Source organism: Pseudonaja textilis, chromosome 1 (assembly GCF_049901715.1).
Source record: "Pseudonaja textilis isolate UNSWEBS1 chromosome 1, rPseTex1.2, whole genome shotgun sequence".
NCBI classification, from domain to species: domain Eukaryota; kingdom Metazoa; phylum Chordata; class Lepidosauria; order Squamata; family Elapidae; genus Pseudonaja; species Pseudonaja textilis.
Window position 1 is genome coordinate 279918877 of NC_141990.1, and position 23176 is coordinate 279942052.

At 33.5% G+C, this 23176-nt stretch overlaps 1 protein-coding gene across 2 annotated transcripts in view; it reads left to right on the forward strand.

Moving 5' to 3' along the window:
- SCFD1 (sec1 family domain containing 1) overlaps nucleotides 1–23176 on the forward strand; it is a 41100-nt gene that overhangs the window by 4614 nt on the left and 13310 nt on the right. For both annotated transcript variants that reach the window (XM_087921853.1, XM_026710722.2), the window contains 13 exons: nucleotides 384–472; nucleotides 1241–1331; nucleotides 4254–4376; nucleotides 7061–7148; nucleotides 7947–8036; nucleotides 9052–9107; nucleotides 11232–11317; nucleotides 11662–11761; nucleotides 14026–14165; nucleotides 14345–14435; nucleotides 16628–16701; nucleotides 17408–17489; nucleotides 22627–22723. In XM_087921853.1, coding sequence (XP_087777979.1) covers nucleotides 384–472; nucleotides 1241–1331; nucleotides 4254–4376; nucleotides 7061–7148; nucleotides 7947–8036; nucleotides 9052–9107; nucleotides 11232–11317; nucleotides 11662–11761; nucleotides 14026–14165; nucleotides 14345–14435; nucleotides 16628–16701; nucleotides 17408–17489; nucleotides 22627–22723 — 1207 coding nt within the window. The remainder of the gene's footprint in view (nucleotides 1–383; nucleotides 473–1240; nucleotides 1332–4253; nucleotides 4377–7060; nucleotides 7149–7946; nucleotides 8037–9051; nucleotides 9108–11231; nucleotides 11318–11661; nucleotides 11762–14025; nucleotides 14166–14344; nucleotides 14436–16627; nucleotides 16702–17407; nucleotides 17490–22626; nucleotides 22724–23176) is intronic.

Genomic DNA, 23176 nt, shown 5'->3' on the forward strand with positions numbered 1-23176 from the left:
AACAATGGTTATTTGTGAATAACAAAGAAGTAAAAAGAAAAAAAAATGACAATTGAAAATTAGCTGGCCTGAAATTTCAAGGCTGTATAAAAAAGAATTGTAAACATCAAAGAACATTTATTTTCAAAACTATTCTTAATATTGCAACTAAAACTGTTTAACTTACTGTTTTATCCTTTCTGTAATTTTATCCCTTCCTTTATTTAAATAAAAGGACTCCTTTTTGATTGAGAGAACTTTATAATACTATATTTTGAGATACTTGAGGACTACCTACAAAATTAACTATATAGTAAGTGTTAGTGGGAAAAGAACATAACACAGAATGTATTATGATTATATACATAATGTATGTCTTAATATTATTTGTGTTTCCATTTTAGGTTCTTATTTATGACAGATTTGGCCAGGACATAATATCTCCATTACTCTCTGTGAAAGAATTAAGAGATATGGGCATTACTTTGCATCTGTATGTATTATGTATGTTTGTGTCTGTGCATATATTGTAATAGTATTTGAAAGATTTTATATGATTGAAAGTCTATCAGATAAAGTTGCAGATTGGATATCCTGCCAATGAGGCAGTTGACGATAAAGTTATAAGGGCCCAATACTGGTTAGGGCCATTGCCTGTCTTGTCAAAAGCAGGCTTGAAGCACTAGCATGCCAGTCAGTATAAATTTAAACAAGTTTGATGAGATTGATTATTAGTTTGGAAAATGCTGAAACACACCAAGAGAAAAATCTAAAAATATATGTTTTAATCATGTTTCAAAACAGTCTTTTAGTGGAGTTCAAAAATGTTCACGAAGGTTGCTGATAGGAGAAAATATATTTCATTAAATAGTAAATCTTATTTCCTTCCTGGCCATGATACAGTCACTTACAGAGATTGTCACGGAATAAGTAAAATGCTTTCTTATTAATTAGTCCCTACTCTTGAGTTTTTGAGTAGAACTTAAAACTTAAAAATGTCAGTTTGATTTTACACATGCAACATTGGTTTACTTTTAAAAAGTTTTGTTATAGAATAGATTGTTCTGTTTGCATTATTTGTATAATTAATTATAGACCAACATTTATGGAAAGATGATACAAATAATGAATAGTACTCAGCTTTTTGTGATGCTTAATCCCAAGTAAGAATTCATAGGATTAAAGTGATGTCTTTGTTCTTTAAATGGCTTTTTAGTTTGTTTATTTGCTATTAAATAACTTAAGTTTCTTTTCTTTTCAGTCTTCTTCATTCTGATCGAGATCCTATTCCTGATGTTCCAGCAATATATTTTGTAATGCCAACAGAAGAAAATATTGATAGGCTGTGCCAGGTAGATTTAGCCTATTTAATGTTTTCTATAAATAGTAACAAAATTGTAATATAGAATTCAAGGGGATACAAATAAGATGAGAGAGTGACAGCTGTGTGTTCTGAGGACTTGTTAAGAGGTAGACATTTAATCTCAGTATTACACATGAGGGATACATTCTGAGAAAGTAATCATCCAATGCTGGATTTCATGGTTTTCAAATGAGATGAACTTGAGTGTAATCAAACATGGCTTGAATTTTTGGATGATGAGTTATCTTCTTCAGATGGAGAGATAAAAGCTGAATTAAATAGCTGGCTACAGTATGTTACTAATAAAAACAGTTTGGATTCTTTGATAATGGACACGTTTCCAAGAATGATGGATTCCTTGCAAGAGATAGACCCATAAGAACTGGGAGGAATGTGATTTAAAAATGCTTTGAAAAACTAATGGTAGAGTTTTAATACTGTTGGAAGAGGAGAATACAGCCCAGCAAATAGACACCATGAAGTATTAAGAACTAGACTAGAAAAGCAGGATATGGAGAACTTGATAAAAATGTATATAAAAATAGGAGAGAATAAACCTAGTTACATGACCCAGGGATTCTGCTTTCTTTAAATGCATGAAGTATGGGAAACAACAAGAATCCTGTGTGAAGGAAGTATGTATGTGTTTGTGAATTAGGAATTTAGCCTGAGGGTCAAGACAAACGTTATTCTAAGAATATAAGACAGAGTAAAGATTGTGAGGAGATGTTATTGTGTGGTTTTACAGATTTTAGACAGGGTGCATAAGTAATTACATCCAAAATTTGAGCAGAATCAAATCTCTTGGAAGCTTGTCTGTCATGAGTTTTCAAAGACCGAATGCATCAGGCAGAAGTTTTGTTGGGAAATAGTCCAAAGGTCTCAGTGTCGTGGGTAGGTCATCAGTTGGCTATATCCACAACAACAGAGTTTCCATAGGCAGGAATTGAGAGTACAAATAAGCAGAGTTTTCAATAAGCAGAGTGGTATTTCCACTGAAGGAAGCCAAGCTAGCAGTTGCCCTTAAATCAAACCCATGTCAATGGACTTGGTAACAGATGGGAATTTCCCTGGCATATAAACTGCTGCTCTGCTCTCTTATTCTTCATTGCATATGGCACATACTGGAGTTTGATGGTCTTTCCAGTTCCAGTGATTTCCCAATGAGTCTGCCTCAGGCATTGGAATGCTAGATGCTTCTTTAGGATAAGGTCCAACCAGCTCTTCTGAAGCAAGTTGTGTCAGAGTTGGAGATGATCCTGACACTTCTGGACCAGACTCTTATGTCCAATCATTATTCGTTGTACACCGTATTTTTCACAGGAACTTTGGCTAGTATTCCAGGCTTTCATCCAAGCCCCCTTCAGATCTTCACTGCAATTCCTCATACAGAAAATGGCATTTGTGAATATCTATGAATTCAGCCAGACCTCAAAAATTGGGGTCACTCTCTACCAAATAAGACTTTTGTATCATCTAGCCAGGAGCTATCACTCTGTACTTAGACCCAGCCATGCAGTCTTTCATCAGAGCTAGAAAAGGATCTTACCATTTATCATCTGCCTCAATTCCAAGAAAGAAAAGGAAGGAAGGAAGGTAGATATTGACATATATTGAATGTCAGGAGAGCATCAAGATTTATTAGCAAAGAGGATTCAGAACCTTGAATGTTGTCTTGTATCCCTCAAACAGCCACATCTTATTTCATTGTAGAATGTCATTACTCTATTTAGGAAAATGGTACTTGAGACTTCTTTTGCGAGTATATTTTCTATAGCAGACAAAAGGCATTCAAACCCTCAGTTTCAGCAATCAGTTGTATTTAATATACCTATTTCTCAAATATGCTTCTTTGAGCTCTCCAAATAGCTTTTTATTCAGAAACTGCGGACGGAGTTGTACATAGAATTGAAGTACTGACTGAATCTTATATCCGTCTTTGTAACAAATGGGAGGGAAATAGCCACTGTATAATGTCTCTTCAATAGAAAATGCTTCCTGACCATGATACAAATTATTTAATCAGCAGATGAGATGACCTAGTATATCCATATTTTAAGACCTATCCACATCACAGATAGACTTTCCCATATTTTCTGTAACCCAGATGACATTCATTTTAAAATACTGTATTCTTCACTCCATAAGACACACTTTCCCCCCCAAAAGTGGGTGGAAATGTCTGTGTGTTGGTGCTGGTTCTTTGTTGCATAGTAATTAGGCTGTGGCAGCATGGTCCTTTTACAGTGCTGAACCCTGCCTCTTCTGTCTCTTTTCCACAATGCAGGAGTCAATAGGCAGAGCTGGCTTATGAGAGGACACCTATCTGTGGCCCTCAGACTCTGCCTGTTTGTTTTTTTCCTTGTTTTCCTCCTCTAAACCTAGGTGTGTCTTATGGTCAGGTGCATCTTATAGTGTGAAAAATACGATAAGCACTTTTTCACTTAGAAGCATTTTTTAAACATATTAACAAAGGCCAATCTTACCAATAAGGAACTAAGAATATTGCATTTCAATTGAAATTTCAATAGTAATAGATGATTCAGCAAGGGACTAGAAAAATGCATTTAATCATGATTCAGGATTCCCCAAATTTAATTAAACAATACCTCCTTGGTTTGTTTTACAAAATTTCATATAACTGCATCTGCTCAGCTTTTCAGTTTTATGCATTCACTTTCAACTTCTCATGGCATACGTTAAAAGTAATTTCTATATGTTTAAATTAATAAGAAATTAGAATTGTATTCCTAAATAAGGCAAGTTTTGACAGTTAATTTGTCCAATGGAGAATTGCATAAAATAATTATATATTTACTGTCATATTGGCTAAATATTTTAATCCTAAAGCATTCTTGTTCACTAAAAGCCCACTTATTTAACATTATTTGGTTTGGTCTTTTTTTTTCAGGATCTTAGAAATCAACTTTATGAATCATATTATTTAAATTTTATTTCTGCCATTTCAAGAAGTAAACTGGAAGATATAGCAAATGCTGCTCTTGGTGCCAATGCAGTTACACAAGTTGCTAAGGTACAAAGTGTAATTTGTTATTTTGATACAGGTGAACATAACACACATGCTTACATATTTCCAAAGCATTTATGTGGCACAAATCTATAATTAATTTAAAAATACATCTTTGCTTGTAGAGTGACTGGTACTGTATATCTTTAATTCCAAAAGGTAGTTTCAGTATTGGACTCTCTAACACATACATGGATTTGTGATTGCCTGATGCAGTATAAGGCAACAAGATACTCAAGACTTCCTCAAGAACTCAATGGGACTGTGGAAGACAACATTGGAAGTCAACTCTCTCACACAAGTGGCCATCAAGTATGGCAAACACCAACTGATGCATGTGCACTTTGCTGTTCTGCATAGGCCAGATAATCACATATATGGATATGCAGACATAGAGACCAGTTACAAATACCTTGATATCTCACAGTTACATCAGCACCATGATGAGGCAAGAAAGACAGCGATGTCACCAAACAATAAAGAGATCCTGAAGAGCCAGCTCAATGGGAAGTATAAGATAACCATTACTAGATATCGCCTGCTAGCCATCATACCCTGCCAGTATAGTCAGCTGGCCACCATAATATGGGTATGCAAACTGTTGATGTGAAGACTCAGAAGCTCTTCACAATGTACAAAGATTTCCCTGCCAAATCAGAAACCCAGGAACTGTACACCAGCTGGAAACAGGCAGGCAGGATCTGGTGAATGTTAACCCCACTGTCCTGGACAAAACCTAGAACATCCAGGAATATATCAGAAGATGGCACCCTAAGATACGTTGCTGAAGCAGCAGCAGACATGAGAGGAAGAACAAGCAGAGAAAGTGCCATGGCAAGACAAACCCTGCATGGGATATACTAGCAAAAAGATAGCCGATGTGGCAAACATTGGAGAATCTAACCATTGACTGGAAAGGGCTGGATTAAGAATCAGCACTAAGGCACTGATCATATTAGCCCAAGAGGCACTAAGCACCAGTTCATAGAAGCAGGCATCTGTCACACTAGATAGGAGCTGAGGTGCATACTATTCAGAGAAGCCCCTGAGACAGTTTAACACACATAGTGACAGGATGTAAGAAGCAGGCAGGAACAGCATATATTAAACAGCACAACTAGGTAGCTGGCATTGTGTACCAGAATGTGCACAGGGTATGGGCTCAACAGAAGATCATAGAGAATAATGGGACTAAAATCCTGTGGGACTTCCAGATACAGATAGGCAAGTACTGGCCAATCAACCAGACATCATAGTGTAAATAAACACCAGAAAACGGCAGTGGTGTTAGATGTAGCAGCGCCAAATACTAACAGCATCAGGAAGGAGTGTGAGAAGCTGGAGAAAGTACCAGGGCCTGAAGGAATAACTGGAGAGAATATGGAAAATAGAACCCAAAATTGTTCCAGTCATGGTAGAAACACTATGGGCTGTGACTTCTAAGTTTGGAGTGTGGCTCCAATGTCATCCCAGGAATAATATCAGAGTCCAGAAGAAGATGGTGCTAGGAACAGCTAAGATGCAGCACAGAACTCTCAAACTCCTAGGCCTCTGATAGAGGACCCGAGATCGAGACTCGTCCTGTCCATAGAGTAAGAAGGGGATTTTTTCAGAGAGGATGAGTTATGCATAGGGTGGTGTGGTAGCCTAGAGGTGGAGCTCTCACCTCACAATCAGGAGGCTGTGAGTTTGATCCTAGGTAGAGGCAGATATTTCTCTCTCTGGGCACATATCTGCTCTCTCTGAGAATAAATCTGCTGAATAAAACTCTGCATTGGTGACAGGAAGGGCATCCGGCCAGTAAACATTCTGCTGGCTCCATTCCGTTGCCCAGACTCCATCCCACAAGGGATTATGGGGTCATTAAAAGAGGAAGAGGAGGAAGAGGAGGAGAATGGGCTATTCATAAAGATATATAGCCAGTTCAAACTTAGTTGAGATAACTCACATTTTATCATTTTCTAATTTATTTATTAAACAAATTTATATGGCTGACCAACTCACACATGGTGACTGGACAGCTTACAAAATTAAAAATCACAGTACAGAAACCCATACAATACACACACCCCTGCAGTGCCAAGAAACCGAATCAGACCAATGCTTGATCAGTTTCATATCAACATGGGATTCCCAGGCTCTCTTAACAGAAACACTTTTCCGGGTCTTTTTGAAAAGTATCAATTTGGGGACTAATCATATTTCTGGGGAGATGATATTCCATTGGGAGGGAGTCACCTCAGAGGCGCATAATGCATGTAGGCATTCATTGTATCCTGTGATGGTTTTGTTTTATTGGAAGTACTTTGCACAAGTAGGAACATCTATATTTTTATGAATCCTTAAGTACTGCAACCCTCTGCATCATATCTTTTTGTAGGATTGCTAAAGAACAGTAAAAATGAGATAATAAAATAATGTTAAAGTAGAAAATGAATCCAGCACTCATACTGTCTGTCAGTGGCTCCTTAAAGATACTGTGCTTGTACCATCTTACTGCCCTGCGATTGTATCATCTTCAGTACCTCTTTAATCCACACAAATACTTTTCCTGAGACTGCCTCGCTACTGAATGTATTACTTCACTATTCTTATCCTTATCACTATGATATTTCTCAAATATGTTAATTAAATGTATAATAGCTACAAAGATGTTTCTGTAGGGATGATAATTTTATCTTGATGTATAGGTTTTTGACCAATACCTCAATTTCATTACCTTGGAAGATGACATGTTTGTGTTATGCAATCAAAATAAGGAGCTTGTTTCATATCATGGTAGGTGATTCTTTTATTTAATGTAATGTGCAGCATTTTAAATCAATATTTGTTAGCCTTTTTTTAGCCTCCCCATTAAACCATGTTATTGAGGGTGTAGTACAAATAAACCATATAAGAACTTAATGCTGTAATTCTTGCATGCATACAAGTTTTCTACCACTGATACAGAGTTTTGCTATTAAGCATGTAAGACCACATCATTAAACATGCATTTGTGATTAAGATAAAAATGGATTTTAATGAAGACAAATTATTTTTTTTAAAAAAAAAAACCTGCAGCCTTTTAGCTCCTGAAAGAATGTTCCAGGATCTTTGAAGTTTTGAGTCTTTCTTACAAAGAGCAAAAGAAGGATGGTAGCATTTGTTGGTGGGATCATCCTCAGAATTTGGGGGAAAATAATCCCTTCATATGGCTTATATACTTTCTTTCCAGTGGGATAGATGGAAGAAAAATAATGATAGTAAAACCTGGTTTAGGCAAGAGGGGATGGGTTGCCTGATCCAAATCAAGAAAATGAGAAAGAAAAATGTCATGTTTATTAAATCTTCCTCCTTCCCTGTATCTGCCTATCAGTAGACTGGTTCATCCAGCCTTCACTGATCCGATGCTCGCTAGATTAATAGCGTCAAGATCCTAAATGTATCTTTTTCATTATGGAAAGAATAAGTAGTGTTTTTCAAGTTATATGTGTTGCGTGTATATATGTGTTTTATCTTCTAGGAGTTGTTATGTCGAATTCTTTGCTAGAAATAAAGTCACTCTGTGATGATTTTTCTTCCTTCTTGATAACATAGCCATTAACAAACCAGACATAACAGATACAGAAATGGAGACCATTATGGATACAATTGTTGACAGCCTTTTCTGTTTCTTTGTTACACTCGGTAAGTGTAAACTTCTTTTTTCATTGTTGTATGGTTATTAGTAAAGATGATTATTTCTACTTCAATATACTATCTGGAGTTAATAATAAAAAAACAGGATTTGTCATCTATTATGTGCATTTCTATATTCTTTTCTCATTTTTCCATTAGTTGTGTTATAACATTTTCCTATCCAAAGTAACATTTTCTTAAAGATTTCTCATCAGTTTGAACCTTGGATTTAAACTCTTTTTTAAGGTTCATCATGTTTTCTAATTTCATGGAGGGAGAAATGACATTGTAAGCTTGAATTAGGCAGAATTGATATTGTTCATTTGTATGAAATTCAAAAGTATTTCTTTTTAATGGTTTTTTACAAAATATAAAGTTTTAGATCATATCAGGATTTTTAAAATACATATTGCATCAGAAGTCCTGAATTCATGTTAAGAAGGGACTATATATAGTATGTTTATGATCAGGCATTAAAAAATTTGCACTAGTCTCCAGTTTATTTTTGGACTCTATACTAATGTTAATTTATTAATTACGGCAATTACTAATGCTAAATGCCAGAATGATTGAAAACAGAATATTTGAAGAACTTTTTCAGTAGATACTGGACCACTGATTAAAATTAACTTTTGAAACCCTGTTTTGCATTCTAATAAATTTTGGGGACTATCTTATTGGAACTAGAAAGACAGGTTTTGGTGGCTTTGGCCAGTGCTTGGAAAGTCTATTCCAGGAGAATACTAATGTCATTCTGGAAGTTAGTAAAGGCCTTCTTTTTAGCAGAGCATCCAATATATAATCTTGTTGATTTATCAATCTGCTGTTTTATTTTCTGAAAAGTGCTATAAACTTTGTCTGCTTTTTTAATATGTATGTATGTGTGAACTGTATGTATGTGTGTTGTGAACCATCTAATTCTTAAATAAAAAATGCACTGTGCAGCATTGCAAACAAAATGTAATCTACCTTAAATATATGCTAGACTGGATCAAAGGATATTTATTGAACATTATTTTTACAGGAGCAATTCCAATAATTAGATGCTCAAGAGGAACAGCAGCAGAAATGGTGGCTGTGGTAAGTTATGAAATATCATAACTTCAAAAAAATAAAATTAAAATAAACATTGTAGGTACTTTAATATAAAATGTAGAATGGATTTTATACAGTAATTAGTGTAGTTTCTGTAGCTTGCAAAAACAAATTTTATCCTCTTTCAAGTGCCCAATCAAACTTTTGGTTTTGTTTGTACCAACTTTTGGACTAACGTTACTAGGTCTTATTTACTGACTGCACATATTATTCTATTACAGTGTGGACAAATGCTAACAACACATAAGTATTAACAGACTATTCATTTTATACTTTTTCACCTACCTTATAGTAGGTCAATGGCATTTTTATTTGCATATTTGACTTGAATTGCAGAAGAGATTTGGCATTTGCTTGATGGTAAATTCACAAGGATGGATGTATCAACTCAAGCACATTTGAAGAATTTCCCAATTCATCTTACTCAATCAAATCTTAAACTTTCTAATGCTTTGATGCAAAATAAATAAGTTTTAGATTTATACTTTTCTCTCCAATTTCATCTGGTACTATTGCAGTCTATCAAACTTAGACATAATTCAAAATTCTGGCTTCTTCAAATACTAGAGATAACAGGATATCTATTTTATTTCCTTCTGATTCTTGGAGACTGACCTGGACAAATCTCTACAGTTTTCTTGGCAAAATTTTTCAGAAGTGTTTGCTATTGCTTCCTTTCTTGGGCTGTAAGAGAACAACTAAGAAAAAGTCACCTTGCTGGCTTTGTGCCTAAAGTGGAACTAGATCTCAAGGTCTCCCAGTTTCTAACCTAATGCTTTAACCACTATGCCAAACCGACTCTAATATCTGTTTTAACTTTCATCAAATAAACCAATTTTATATTCCTTCCTTTTACTTCTAATTACTTAATCTTTAATCCCTTTAGTTAATGTCCTAGAACTTGATTTCTTTTCATTTTTATTTTGTTCCTTCTCACAGAATTTTTCAAAGCCTCTTTTGTAAATCTATTCTAGGGAAATTATCCAGGTCAATCTCTTGATTTCTTATTTGTATATACCTTTTAATTATTAAGACATTAATTTTTGTATGTCAAGCGTAACTTCTTTTTACATGTTATTCTGGTAGCCTGTCATTTTGAAATCCACTGTCAAATCAATTTCAATCATGCCAGTAAAATTGGTTCCTCTTTCATTACAAACATCTTTTAAATATAGTCTAAGTATAAAGACAGGGAATTAACTTCTTGGAATTAACTTCTTGGAATTAACTTCTTGGTTGATTGCTCACAAATATCCTTTAGTATATCCAATATTGAAGTATTTTGTGCCGTTCTATATTAATAAATCAAATTTAAGTGCATGTCTCCTTTAACTGTAATCTTAGTTCTTTCTGATTCTCTCTACTGCCCAAAATCTAAAGTTCTCATGTTTTTTAAGAATTCAAAACAGCATTTTTCCATGGGAAGGATTCTTAATAATCTTACTTCAAATTTATCTGGATTCTTACTCCATTGTAAATTCTTACTCCATTGTAATCACTCTTTTGTTGTTTATTCAAAAAACAGTCTGTAAACTTGTATTTAAAATTAATTTTGTTAAGGATTGAAGGAAACTCACCCAGTGCTGTCAAACTAGTCTATCCAAAGGTTCCTAATAGCTGAAAAGCAGTTAACAAGCAGTTTCTAAAAGTTGTTAGAAGAGGAAGTCTGCAAACTCAAAGACACAGACCGTGGTTTGAGCAAGACGGTTATTTTGCTCATCTCCCACTGAGGATTGCTGTCTGAAGCACTTGTGAGCCATTTTCTTATCCAGAGAAGAATTATGATGAGTCGGCCTACTTGCCAGCTCTTCATTCCGCCACAGTTGTCAGCTCCACTTTTTGCAGAGTTGTCTTCTGTTCATCATTTTTTCATCACAACTCAATCACAAAGAAAAGATTCTGAAATGATACAGGATTGCTCTGAGAAAACAATATTTTCAGTAGAGAGATCTGTTGTTAATGATATCTAGAAAAATAGAAATGATGTGACCCATCTTCCTAATTATTTTCCATCTTTTTGCAAGAAATCTATAGGTGCATTCCTCTTCCTTCTCCTCCCATATAGCACCGACTTTATAGGTTTTTGAAAATTGTACTTTGTTTCCACAGAAATTGGATAAAAAACTCAGAGAGAACCTTAGAGATGCCAGAAATAGCCTTTTCACCGGCGACACACTTGGGACTGGGCAATTTAGGTAGCATTTTCACTTTTTGGCAATATTTTTTAATTATTGTATTAGTGCTTTGTAGAACTAAAGTATGTCACTGCTTCTCCATAGCTTACTTATAGTGGTAGTAAATAAAAGCAGTATGTAAAAATGTTTCTTGAAGAAAATAGATGGTTTAAGAATATTGTTTTAGGCAGCTTTTAATGTAATTTTATACACAAACATTTCATTTTATTACAAACCTTTATATTCAATGGAACAGTGCTTCATATTCATTATAACTCCTACAATATTCCAATACTGTTGTAATTTTTAGAATTTTCTAAGTATACAGATAGCAATAGAGATTCTAAACAGTTATTTTTTCATAGTTTTCAGAGACCTCTTTTAGTGCTTGTTGACAGAAATATAGATTTGGCAACTCCTCTACATCATACATGGACCTACCAAGCCTTAGTACATGATGTACTGGTAAGTTCTATGTGTATTAACTTTTTTCTCTGCTTTTTACTCCCACCTCCATAACACAAAAGTATAATGCAATGCATGCACCTCACTCACTACTCTTGCTTGACACCAATAACTTAAAAATCAGTTTATTTCCAAATAGCTGATATCCCAAGAGATATGCAAATCTATCAGTTGATACCAGCTTTACTTTTGCTATATAGACTTAGGAATGTAAGTAATCCAAGGTTTGTGGTATAGTTTTGCTACATATGGTATGATTTATTTTGACATAATGGATTGCCCAGATTTTGGCTGAGCTTGGTCACCAGCCATTATTTTTAGTTAGTGGAATTCCATTTTTCTTATTTGTTCCTGCACAGTGATGAAGTGTCTATATCAATTGCCTGGCAAGAGGATTTTATATAAGAAAAACTGTCCTATGGAGGAACATACAGAGGGGAATAATCTTTGTTTCCCTAATTTGCTTTCAAAACCTCTTTAAATTTTATTCTTCCAGTGGCCTATGATAGAGGTTTACTATACTAATCATCAGAATATGGTAGAATAATGGTATTATGTAAGGAGAGTCACACTGTTTCATATATATTGTTAGTACAGTAAAAGTTTATTTTCTGAACTTGGAAAGGATTGTAGAAAATGTACTGAAAATAGGGCAAGCGTATAAAGCAGTGGCCCCCAACCTTTGGGGCATCAGGGACCGGTTCCATGGAGATACGTTTTTCCATAGACCAGGGGGTGTGTGGTTTCGTGTGCTGCCTGCATCACACAGATGGGGCTTCACTTGTTTACACAGTCTGGTTTCGGGTATGCTATGGCCTGGTGCCAGATATAAAGAATTCATATGTTAAAACAGTTGGAAAGGATTGAAAAACTGGTTGTTTCTTCGATTAATAAAAGGAAATAGAAGTTTAGAAGATGGATTGTATAGGTCTAAAGAAAAGATGAACTAACTGCAAGGTACTTGCCTTTCATTGCTTAAAATTGGTTTAATTACTTTAAATAAAATTAATTTTAAGTTCCAAATAATGTCAATGAAAATTTCTTTAAAATGATGCTGTTCTGACTAAAATCCTACCTAATGGATTGATTGTGTCCTATAAAAATATAAAACATATTTTACTTGGTAAAATATGTATTTTGCCTGCTATTTAAATTTTTCTGAAGTCTGTTCATAAAATATGTTTTGATCTCTTCAGTATTTATTTTTCAAAGCTACACATATTAAAATATCATTAATCACCACAAGGTGGTGGAGATGTTACATATTAATAATTTCAATGGAAAAGTAGTTTTTGTAGTTATGAATGTGATCCAATAAAAAAAATCTAAAATGTGCAATTTTATAAAAATAATTGTTTCAAGCAACTAAATTAAATTTATAATTAAGAAAGATTACAAAGTATTTCATTGTATTAATTACTTGATTTGTCACAATAAATACAGATTTTGTAGTCTATATAATTGGCTTCATGGTGATGCATAAACTTTAAGTTAAATTAAATTCAGTATAAGGTTTGTATTCTAAATACAAAGTTATTTTTGACATTGAACCATATTCCCATGGCGTAGTCCACATATATCTAAAGAAGGGATTATGTGCAATTTTCATGAAGAACTATATGGTATTCTACCAGCTGTTATCATTTACAAGCCAATTCCATATACTTTGCAGCATTCATATATAATTGAGTAATGCTTAATGGAAAAACAACTGGTTAGAATTAGAATTAATATTTTAAATTTGTATCATTCTATGGTGAATCATCTTCCAGGGTGATTGAGCCTTATGACATGGCTACTAAGTATTAAAAAAATGATCAAACCAATTGTCATTTAGAGCACTTATATGGTATGAATTACCAGTTTTAGTAATCAACATTGGTGTAATACTATACCAATGGGGGGGTGGAATCTTTGTTCCAGGCTATAAAATAGACTAATAGAAATATTGAGTAACTTTCAAAATTGCTCAGTAGTTCAGAATTTACTCAGAAATACTAAATAATTAATAACTCAAAACTACCGATTTTGAGACCATGTGTTGTAGCACATATTAATCAGAAAAAATACATGTTCTTATTTGTATATAATATATACAGAGAAATTTAAAAGAAAAATTCAAATGTTACTTTTAATTGAAAAACTCCTTATTTACAAGAGCAAAACATCAAATACCAGTTTAGTGTTTTAACTTGTTTTGAATTTAAAATAGTGTATTGAAATTGTAATAGGCAATAATCTCTAATTAAAGTAATCTTTTCTAGGATTTTCATTTGAACAGAGTTGTTTTGGAAGAATCTTCAGGAATGGAAAATTCTGTAGCAGGTGCTAGACCAAAGAAAAAAAATAAAAAAACATATGATTTAACTGCAGCTGATAAATTTTGGCAGAAACATAAAGGAAGGTAAGTGGAGTATTTTATATCACCAGTTCACCATTTATGCTTCAATTTATACTACTGTTTTCTCAGTACCTTAAACAAAGTTTAAAATCTAGTATGAAGAAAGCTATAAGTAACATTTTAAAAATGTATGTTTAAAATACAGATTATGAATTAAAAATAGTTTACACAATATTTATTAGTCCTTTTCCAGAGGTAGCAGAGTCTGTCCAGCAAGAGTTAGAATCATACAGAACTCAAGAGGATGAAGTGAAGCGGCTTAAAAGTATAATGGTAAGATTTATTGATATAATAAAAATACTCTTTTGGGACTTAATAGGGTTCTTTAAATATATTGGCATTTTCAAAATACGTTGGAAATGCAATGCTGGTTAATTTAGAATTCTAAAACTAAAAACAAGATTTTGAATAAATTCCACAGCCTTGTAAACAGTTTCATAATCTACATTGCATACATTGAAGTCAAACAACTGTTGTTTCATAATCTGTATTGCATACATTAAAGTCAAACAACTGTTGTAACTGATTACAAATGGATTACAAGTATATATAAGAGCTAGGAATTTTCTTTACTTTTCTAAGGGAGCAAAATTGGATTTTTGCATCTTCTAAGAGATAAAACTAGAGATGATAAAATATTGCAGAAAAATAGATGAATAAATGTATAAATTTATATTTATTTATTCCTCAATCCACCAGCTTTGCCTGCTTCTGTATATATAAAATAATATAGAATATTATTCTATATTATGACCAAGTTTATTTACATCTATAGTAATTTAAAATAGGTAACATGAAGATTTCAGCTACACTGTCTGCTAAAATAAACAATCACATTTTACACCTAAAGCCTTTTTGAAGGCAGTCTTCCACATAAATGAAAAGAGAAACCTGATTTCAGAATTTAAGATAATAGAGTCTAAGACTGAAAAATGCTTATTTGCTTCTTTCTTTGGAATCTTGGCAAATTTTGAATCTTAACTTTTGGATTTTTTTCCCCATTCCATATAAATATGTTGATTGTTCTTTGCTAAACCTGCAGGTTTTTATCTGAAATTGGAATCGATGTCATTTGAAATAAAAAATTGATCTTGGGTAATATATCCTAAGTCCTAACTAGGAAAATTTTCTAGCTTTTGATATCTTGTTTCTTTATTTCCATATATTTTTTGAAATATATTTTTATTATGTCATGTATTTCACTGAATTTCTTGCTATATCTGTTTCTAACAAAACCCTCTTCATTAAAGGTTAAATTCCTTGTTATTTTCTTAGTTTTCATTAATTTTATATCCAGGAAGGCAGACAAAATATTTAATTACTCCACTTCTGTATGGAGTATAATTATGCTGTACCCTCTTTATAGCAGTAGTTATAGCACTTAGACGTGTGTGTGTGTGTGTGTCACCCCATAGTGCTTTACATCACTCTCTGGGCAGTTTAAAATGTCGGCATATTGACTCCAACAATCTGGGTCCTCATTTTACCAAACTGTTGAATAGTATCCTTGTGCTCGCCAAATTAAATCTATTTACATTAAATAAAGTTAGCTTTTTGCTAATTTTGGTTTCAGTTTAATTTCAGTTTAATGTTATTAAAAGCAACTATTTATTTATGCAACTATTTATTTACTTATTGAATTAATGTGACCACCCAAACTCACTTACATATGACCCTGGGCAGTGTAGGCAATTAAAAGACAGATTAACAACTGAAAAATTCAACCATTAAAAACAAACGTTACAGTGACAAAAAAGATTGGGGGGATGCTGTCTAAACTTACACACATTGCAGCCATTTAATAGGCTCCACAATTCCATGGGATCCCCAAGCCCAATGGCACATCCAGGTTCTGAGGCCTTTCCTGAAGGCCAGCAGGGTTGGGACCAGTCTACCCTATACATGGTTTCCCCTCTACTGTACCTCCAGTTTCCTTCCTTGTTCCACGAAGTTCATTATCTGTTGTGTTGTAAACAGTTCATTTTATTGTTGTTTCATTTGTATCCTGCCTTTATTAGTCTACAAATAACTCAAGGAAGTGAATATAACCAATTCAGGGCAGAGAACATAACCAACAGTTAGGGTGTCACTGTGGTTGTCATGAGAGCTATTCTTTTTGCTTCCAGATAACTTTCAGTGGTAATAGGATTTTTCATCTGTATCTAACCCATCATTGCCCTCCCTCTCATAATATGCTAATGTCATGCAACATGGATTTCTTATTGTATGTCTAAAATATTTATTCAGAGAACCATTTTTCTGATAAGCAGCTAGTCAGGTCTACAATAACTTGTGTGCATATAATCAATAAGACTTCATTGTGATCTTTCTGAATTGCTTTAACGGCCTCTTCGTCAAAGTTATGTTAAAACAAGAATTCCATTTTGTGTAAATTAAATGCCCCATTTACTTTTTAAGTATGCACATATAAATAAACAATAAATAAAAATAGCTTTTCTTCTAAGGGGCTGGAAGGTGAAGATGAAGGAGCAATCAGTATGCTGTCTGATAATACAGCTAAACTAACTTCAGCTGTTAGGTAAGTATGAAACACTTTTAATGGGCAAGAAGTTCACCATTTAATCAGTTTCCTTCCTTATTCTGATATTAAACTATATCTAAGTGCAATACTATTCTTTAAATATCTCATGAAATTTTAAAGTAGTATAATGATGTAAAACCATATGTTTCAAATCTACATTTTGGGAAAGGATTGAAAACCATTTTATGGATTATTATGTGTTGCAAAATTAATTCTAGTTCCTCTACTGTAACCTCATTTGATTTAATGGATATACTAAGTTATTAGGAAGGATTTGACTCATGAACTGTTTTATGGCCACCAATCAGAAACATGATGAGGTAGAACAACTAGTTTACAAGTGTTATCTTCAAACTCATGTTAGTAAAAAAGAGGATATCAACGTCATACAATTTCAGAGCATATAGAGAAAGATTTGGACAGTACATTATCCAAGTTCATATTTTCTTCTTGTGCAGTACATTCCATGGGTGGCAAAGAAGGACAAAACAGGATCTAAATAGTTCAATATAGTTTTAATATTTTCCAGAGGCCCAGTTCTGAAGTACTCCCTTATGGATTCTCCCTTTCCCTGCTTTTATTTGTATGTTTGTACTATTTGAGATTGATTCCCAAATTGCATGTTTGTATATATATCACTACTTCTGTTATTAAAATAGAATAGAATAAACAGACAAGTTAAATTGAATGGAATCTTTTTCAGTTCTCTTCCAGAGCTTCTAGAAAAGAAAAGACTCATAGATCTTCATACAAATGTAGCAACAGCTGTTCTGGAACATATAAAGGTATAAAATATTGTCATTTTAAACTTCTATCAATTTATAATTAATCAGTCTTTTAACTGAGTATATTAAAGATATCTACCAGACATCTGGAAGCTAGTCCTCACCAACAAATGAGTCCCAGCCACGAAAACCAATACCAGACCCAAAACAATGTGGGACACCACCGGCAATCCCCCTCATCAGACCCAGGCCCAAGCCCATCCTATAAATGAAGGACAACCACCATCCAGAAAGCCATATGTTTTTTTTTCCTTTCAAAAATAATATGCAAGAAAAAACACAGAGATACTGAAATTTGATTCAGCCATATGTTTTTTTCCTTTCAAAAATAATATGCAAGAAAAAACACAGAAATACTGAAATTTGATTCAGCCATATGTTTTTTTCCTTTCAAAAATAATATGCAAGAAAAAACACAGAGATACTGAAATTTGATTCCAAGTTTTAACTGTGACTGAATCAACGCAGAGGAAATGGTGAGGACAGAGTATGCAGCAGTAGTTATAATGAACAATTGGTTGCATTATGTTTCTCTTATATGTAATGGTTTGAACATAATTGGCACTCTGCAAGATAGCTTACATTCATCAGATAATAAAAGGCTTTGATTTTCAGCCATCACTAATTTTCACTGTTTAGTTTTCTTGAGTCTTCCCTCCCAGACCTATTTTATAAAATTAGGCTACCATTTAGATCAGTATTGATTTTTACTTTATTATCATTTTGGGGCATTTGTAGAGCAGAAAAGGAAAGTTGAAAAAAACACTTCAATAGAAATAAAATTACATTCTGTTATGTGCTTAGTAATATAGCCCCAGTTTCTAGTTATTCCAACTTTAATCTGCTCATTGTGGTTTGTGAATTTTTAACAATTATTTGAGCCCCAAGAGTTTCTGTGGGACACTTTTTTCCTTCTCTGGATAAAGTAATCATTTAAAAAGGAAAGAGTCTGGGAGGAATACAATAGTATCACGTTGACATGGTTTAAAGCGGGGATTTCCAAACGCCAGGTCACAGATTGGCACTGGTCCACGGCCCACCAGGAATAATCCATGCAAGTGAGTGAGATCCCATCCACACATCCACAGGATCGAACTATTTAGTGTGTGAAACCACACGCCTCAGTCCATGGAAAAAGCACCATCCATTCCCTGGCACCCAAAAAGTTGGGGGCCACTGGTTTAAAGTACAGCTAATATATATATATGAATTTCTAGCCTCTATGCTTGAAAATTCTGATTTTGACCTCTTTCTTCAGAGCTCCAATAAATTACAAAATATGTCTTGTGTCATCCATGCCAAGAAGAAATAAATTCCCTTTCTCATTCACAAGAATGCCACAATGGGTTAGATGAGTAGAATTTTAGATTTTGTGCAAATACAGTTGCTCTCAAAACAAAGTGTTCTTTTCAATCAAAGTATCCTTGTCATGTGAGATTGGGTGGCAGTGTTTTATAATTGTATTTGTTATTAAGCCAAACAAAATAGCTGGTTTTAAACAAGCATAGTGCAGATTCCTTATTATGTAAAAAATGACTTGGCATAATTCAGTCCCTTCATAACAGTTTAGCTGGCCTGGATTTTTCATTTCATACTCAGAAAAGCAAATTTCTTTTTTAGTAGTCCTATATTTTTATCATTGTTTAAAATGTATGAAAACTTTCATCTATTCCAGAGGCTTTATACTCAAGCTGTTCTGCCAGACTGAATTCTCATTTTTGTCTGGGTTTTTTTTTTTAAAGTAAACTTAGGTAGAATTACAGACTACTATCTTACACTGCTGCAAAAAAAAGCAGTCCATAAAAGAAAACTAAACAATCCAGTCTTTTTTTCTTTCATGGCTTTTCTGGATACAATCTTTTGAGAATACAACTTATTGAATAAGAATTGAATTTTGGAAATTGATAATCAAACCAACAATTCAATTATTATAATTTAAAAAAATACTACTAAAGATTGTTTTTTAATGAGTTTGAGTGAAACTTTATTATAGCCATAGACCAGAGATAAAAGGTATAACTAAAATTTTAATTAGTTTATTGTGATGATATTGAATTTTAGATTTGCCGATTATTGAGAATATTCCCCCCTCTTGTATTGAATAAGTATAATCATTTTTTCTACTTTTTTGCATAACATGTTTTTCACAATTGTCTTCGATAACTGAAGCTTAATTCACTGACAATCTGTTTCCATAGAAAGTAATGTTGAAAATAAAGTTAGTTTATTTTTTCTTCAGTGTTTTACATTGGACCTCTGTCAAAATCCAAGGCAGGATGTGGTTTGGAAATACTTCCATAGTTGACTGTCTTTTCCTCCCAAGGCGTAGAAATCAGATGGCCTTACTGAATTAGATGCTTTTGACACTGCAGAGGTGGAATAAATTATTAGCATGCTTCCTTTCTGCTTCAGGAAGTTTCTTAGAGAAAAATAAGAAGAGAGAAAAGCTAGCTAACTTTCCTGTTTTATCAGTTGAAGCCAAAATGGAGGAGAAATATTATTTTCTAGGATCTTTAATTATTATCTCGTGTCCCCATTATTTGCACTATAGTAAGAGATAGTAATTTATTTTTAATTTTTATCATTAATTTTTGTAAAAATCTTTTATTTTGGAGTACATTGTCTGTCCCTAAATCTGTATTTTAAAAATTTCTTGTACCTGCACATATATACAGATATGCACATATATATGGAACGATGTGTCATTGAATATATACACATCTGCATATGGACATAGATGTGCTGTCCCCCTTTATGGCTTGTTGGAAAACTGCTTGATCCAGTGAAGTCTTCTATGAATGGAAAAGAGAAACACAATTCAGAAAATGTGGAAAAAGTGAACATTGCCCTTCTCTCATTTCCATCCATAGAAGCCTCACATCATAGAATCTAGACTTTGCCATTTATGGAGGTAAGAATTGAGTACTATCCATATCGTATATTTGGCTTCAGAGTAATGTAATAAAGCTTTATAGAAGTGTAATTACAGTGTAATTTATTAAGACCAAAATAGTTGATATGCTAATTTATATTTTCTAGAATGAATCTTAAATTATACTTTTGCAGATGTTCACTTTGCGGCTTATTTTCAAATTGCCTTAGATTATTTTTGAAGGCATAGCAAAAGGAACTCTGAGATTAATCACCTTTCAGAAATTCTGGCAGTTTTTTGGCATATTTCAGTATTAAGCAAGAAGCTGGAAAGAAACGTCAGTATTTCCTATGATGGATTACCAAATATTTATCAGAAAACCTTAGAAGAAGAGAAACCTTGTTTTAAGTTATTATTTAACCTAGTGATATTTTGGCAACTCAGAAATATAATCAGAATTTAATAGATGCAAGGAAAATATCTGCTTTTACTGGAAGCATTTTTGTACTGCTATTTTGGACATCTTTATATTCATTTTTCTTTTCATTGGTTTTTAGTGTGACTTAAATATCAGAAAAAGAGCAATTGTAGTTTCAGAGAGTTTCTTCTTTTTTTTTCCTCCATGGGTCTCTGGTTTTTATTGAATATTTTCATGGTTTAATAGTAATTTCCAGTAAATATAATGCAAAGTATTGCTTTTATTTTTTGAGTTACATTTTATGAAGTTAAACTTAAGAAATAGAAAATATTGTTAAGACTTCTGCATTTACCAATATCATGTAAAGGATACTAAATTATTATAGACTATTTTATAGAAAGCTCTAATCTTTATTGCATTAGAAAATTAAAAATGCCTGAAGTATGAACCTCCCCTTCCTACTAAACCATTGCTTTGAGATGTGTAATATACTTTTACCAGACCCATTGAACAGGTTTGTTTGCAATTAGTCTGAAATGGTTGCAAACAATTAGTACTTTACCATATGTTCTGCCCATTAACTTTGTTTTGTTTTGGGTAGCTAAACTGAGCTTCTTCTTACTCACTACTTATTTATTTGTATCCCATCTTTATTATTTTTACAAATAACTTAACATGGCAAATATATCAAAATGCCTTCTTCTTCCTACTATTTTTCCCACAATGACAAGCTTGTGAGCCGTGTTGAGCTGAGAGAAAAAGTTTGGCCCAAGGTCACCCAGCTGTCTTTCATAGGTAAGATGGGATTAGAACTCAGAGTCTCTGGCTTTCTACAACCCTGGTGCCTTAACCACTAGACCAGGGGTGTCAAGCTCAAGGCCAGGGGTGCTTAAATCCAGCCTGCAGGGCCAGCCTGGAAATATGCCTGGTGGCTAAAATGGTCCGTGTGAGTGCCCCGCACACCTCGTTTCACCCTCCATGGCCTCCTGCAGCACTCTACTGGCTGAAATCAGAGCAAAAAACGGGCCCAAAATAGGCTGAAAACATGCCCAAAAATAGGCCCAAAATAGGCTGAAAACAGGCTAAAAATGGACCCAAAAACGGGCCACCCATTTTCAGCTGGCAGAGTGCTGCAGGAGGCATCTGTCTTGCCACTCCCGCCACCACCACCCTGCCGCTGGCCCACAGAGGAGAACAATGGTGATTCGGCCCTCGAAGAAATCCAGTTTGAAAGTCTTGCACTACACCTAATTGAAGTAGTTTTAAGTTAATTTTCAGATGATTTGACTCTAACCTGTTTGATGTAGATCATTTCTGGAAAGGCAAAGAGTTATCCTCTGCTTAAAATCTTGGGGTTTTTTTTACCTAATAATTTAATTAGTAAACAATATTATTAAATACTTTAAATATATATAATAAAATAGTAAGGAAAGACTTTATGCTGCAGTTGTTTTGAAGCAAAGGATATAGCAACTGAATCTGATTAACCCCAGATGAATGATCTGTAGATCCTTTGAGTTTGAGGTATCATAGAAGAAAAATATAATAGTTTATGTATTCTATGTTTTCAGTATTCTATGAATATGCATATATGTATATTGTATGTATTTACTGTACATATATATTCATATGTATAATAATACGTGTTTTATATATATTATTAGATACATATATTGTATATATTCTATAAACCTTACTACTTATTCAAAGAAACTATGTGATTGTTTTTAGTTTTTTGGGAAAGTGTATTAAAAATATGAAAACATTTCTTACTTTCTAATAGAAATGGGTGTGTGGCTATGTGCATATACAAAAACACTTTCCAATGGCAACTTCTTTTCATTCAGACTCGGAAACTAGACGTGTATTTTGAATATGAAGAAAAAATTATGAGCAAGTCCACATTGGATAAATCACTTTTGGATATGATTTCTGATCCTGATGGTAAGTGTATAATTTGGATTTATTGCAAAGTTCCTTTCTGTTAATTAATGTTCTGAAGATGAGTTAATTAACTTGCTTGTACAGCAACAAGAACTTCTACCTAAAAACTTGAAAAACTACTGTCACTGGTGAAATAGCAGAGCTAGAAGAACTAAAGGTCTTGTACTATATAGAGACAAAATTCAGTTTGAAAGCTTGTAGAGTGTAAACGTTAGACTGTTGTTTGTAATCTACTGTATTTCCAATCTTGACTATTACATTAAAAAAAAATTGGTTCTTTTAGCTGTCCCTCTGAACAGGAATCTCATTAATTTTGTTTAAGACATTACAGGACTCAGTTTAGTGCTAAAAGTCAGCATCTATAACTTGTGCAAATTGTTTATTTTAAGAGATGTAATACTTTTGGGGGTAGTGGTCTATTGTTTCTAGCAAACCAGGTTTGCGTATTGATCA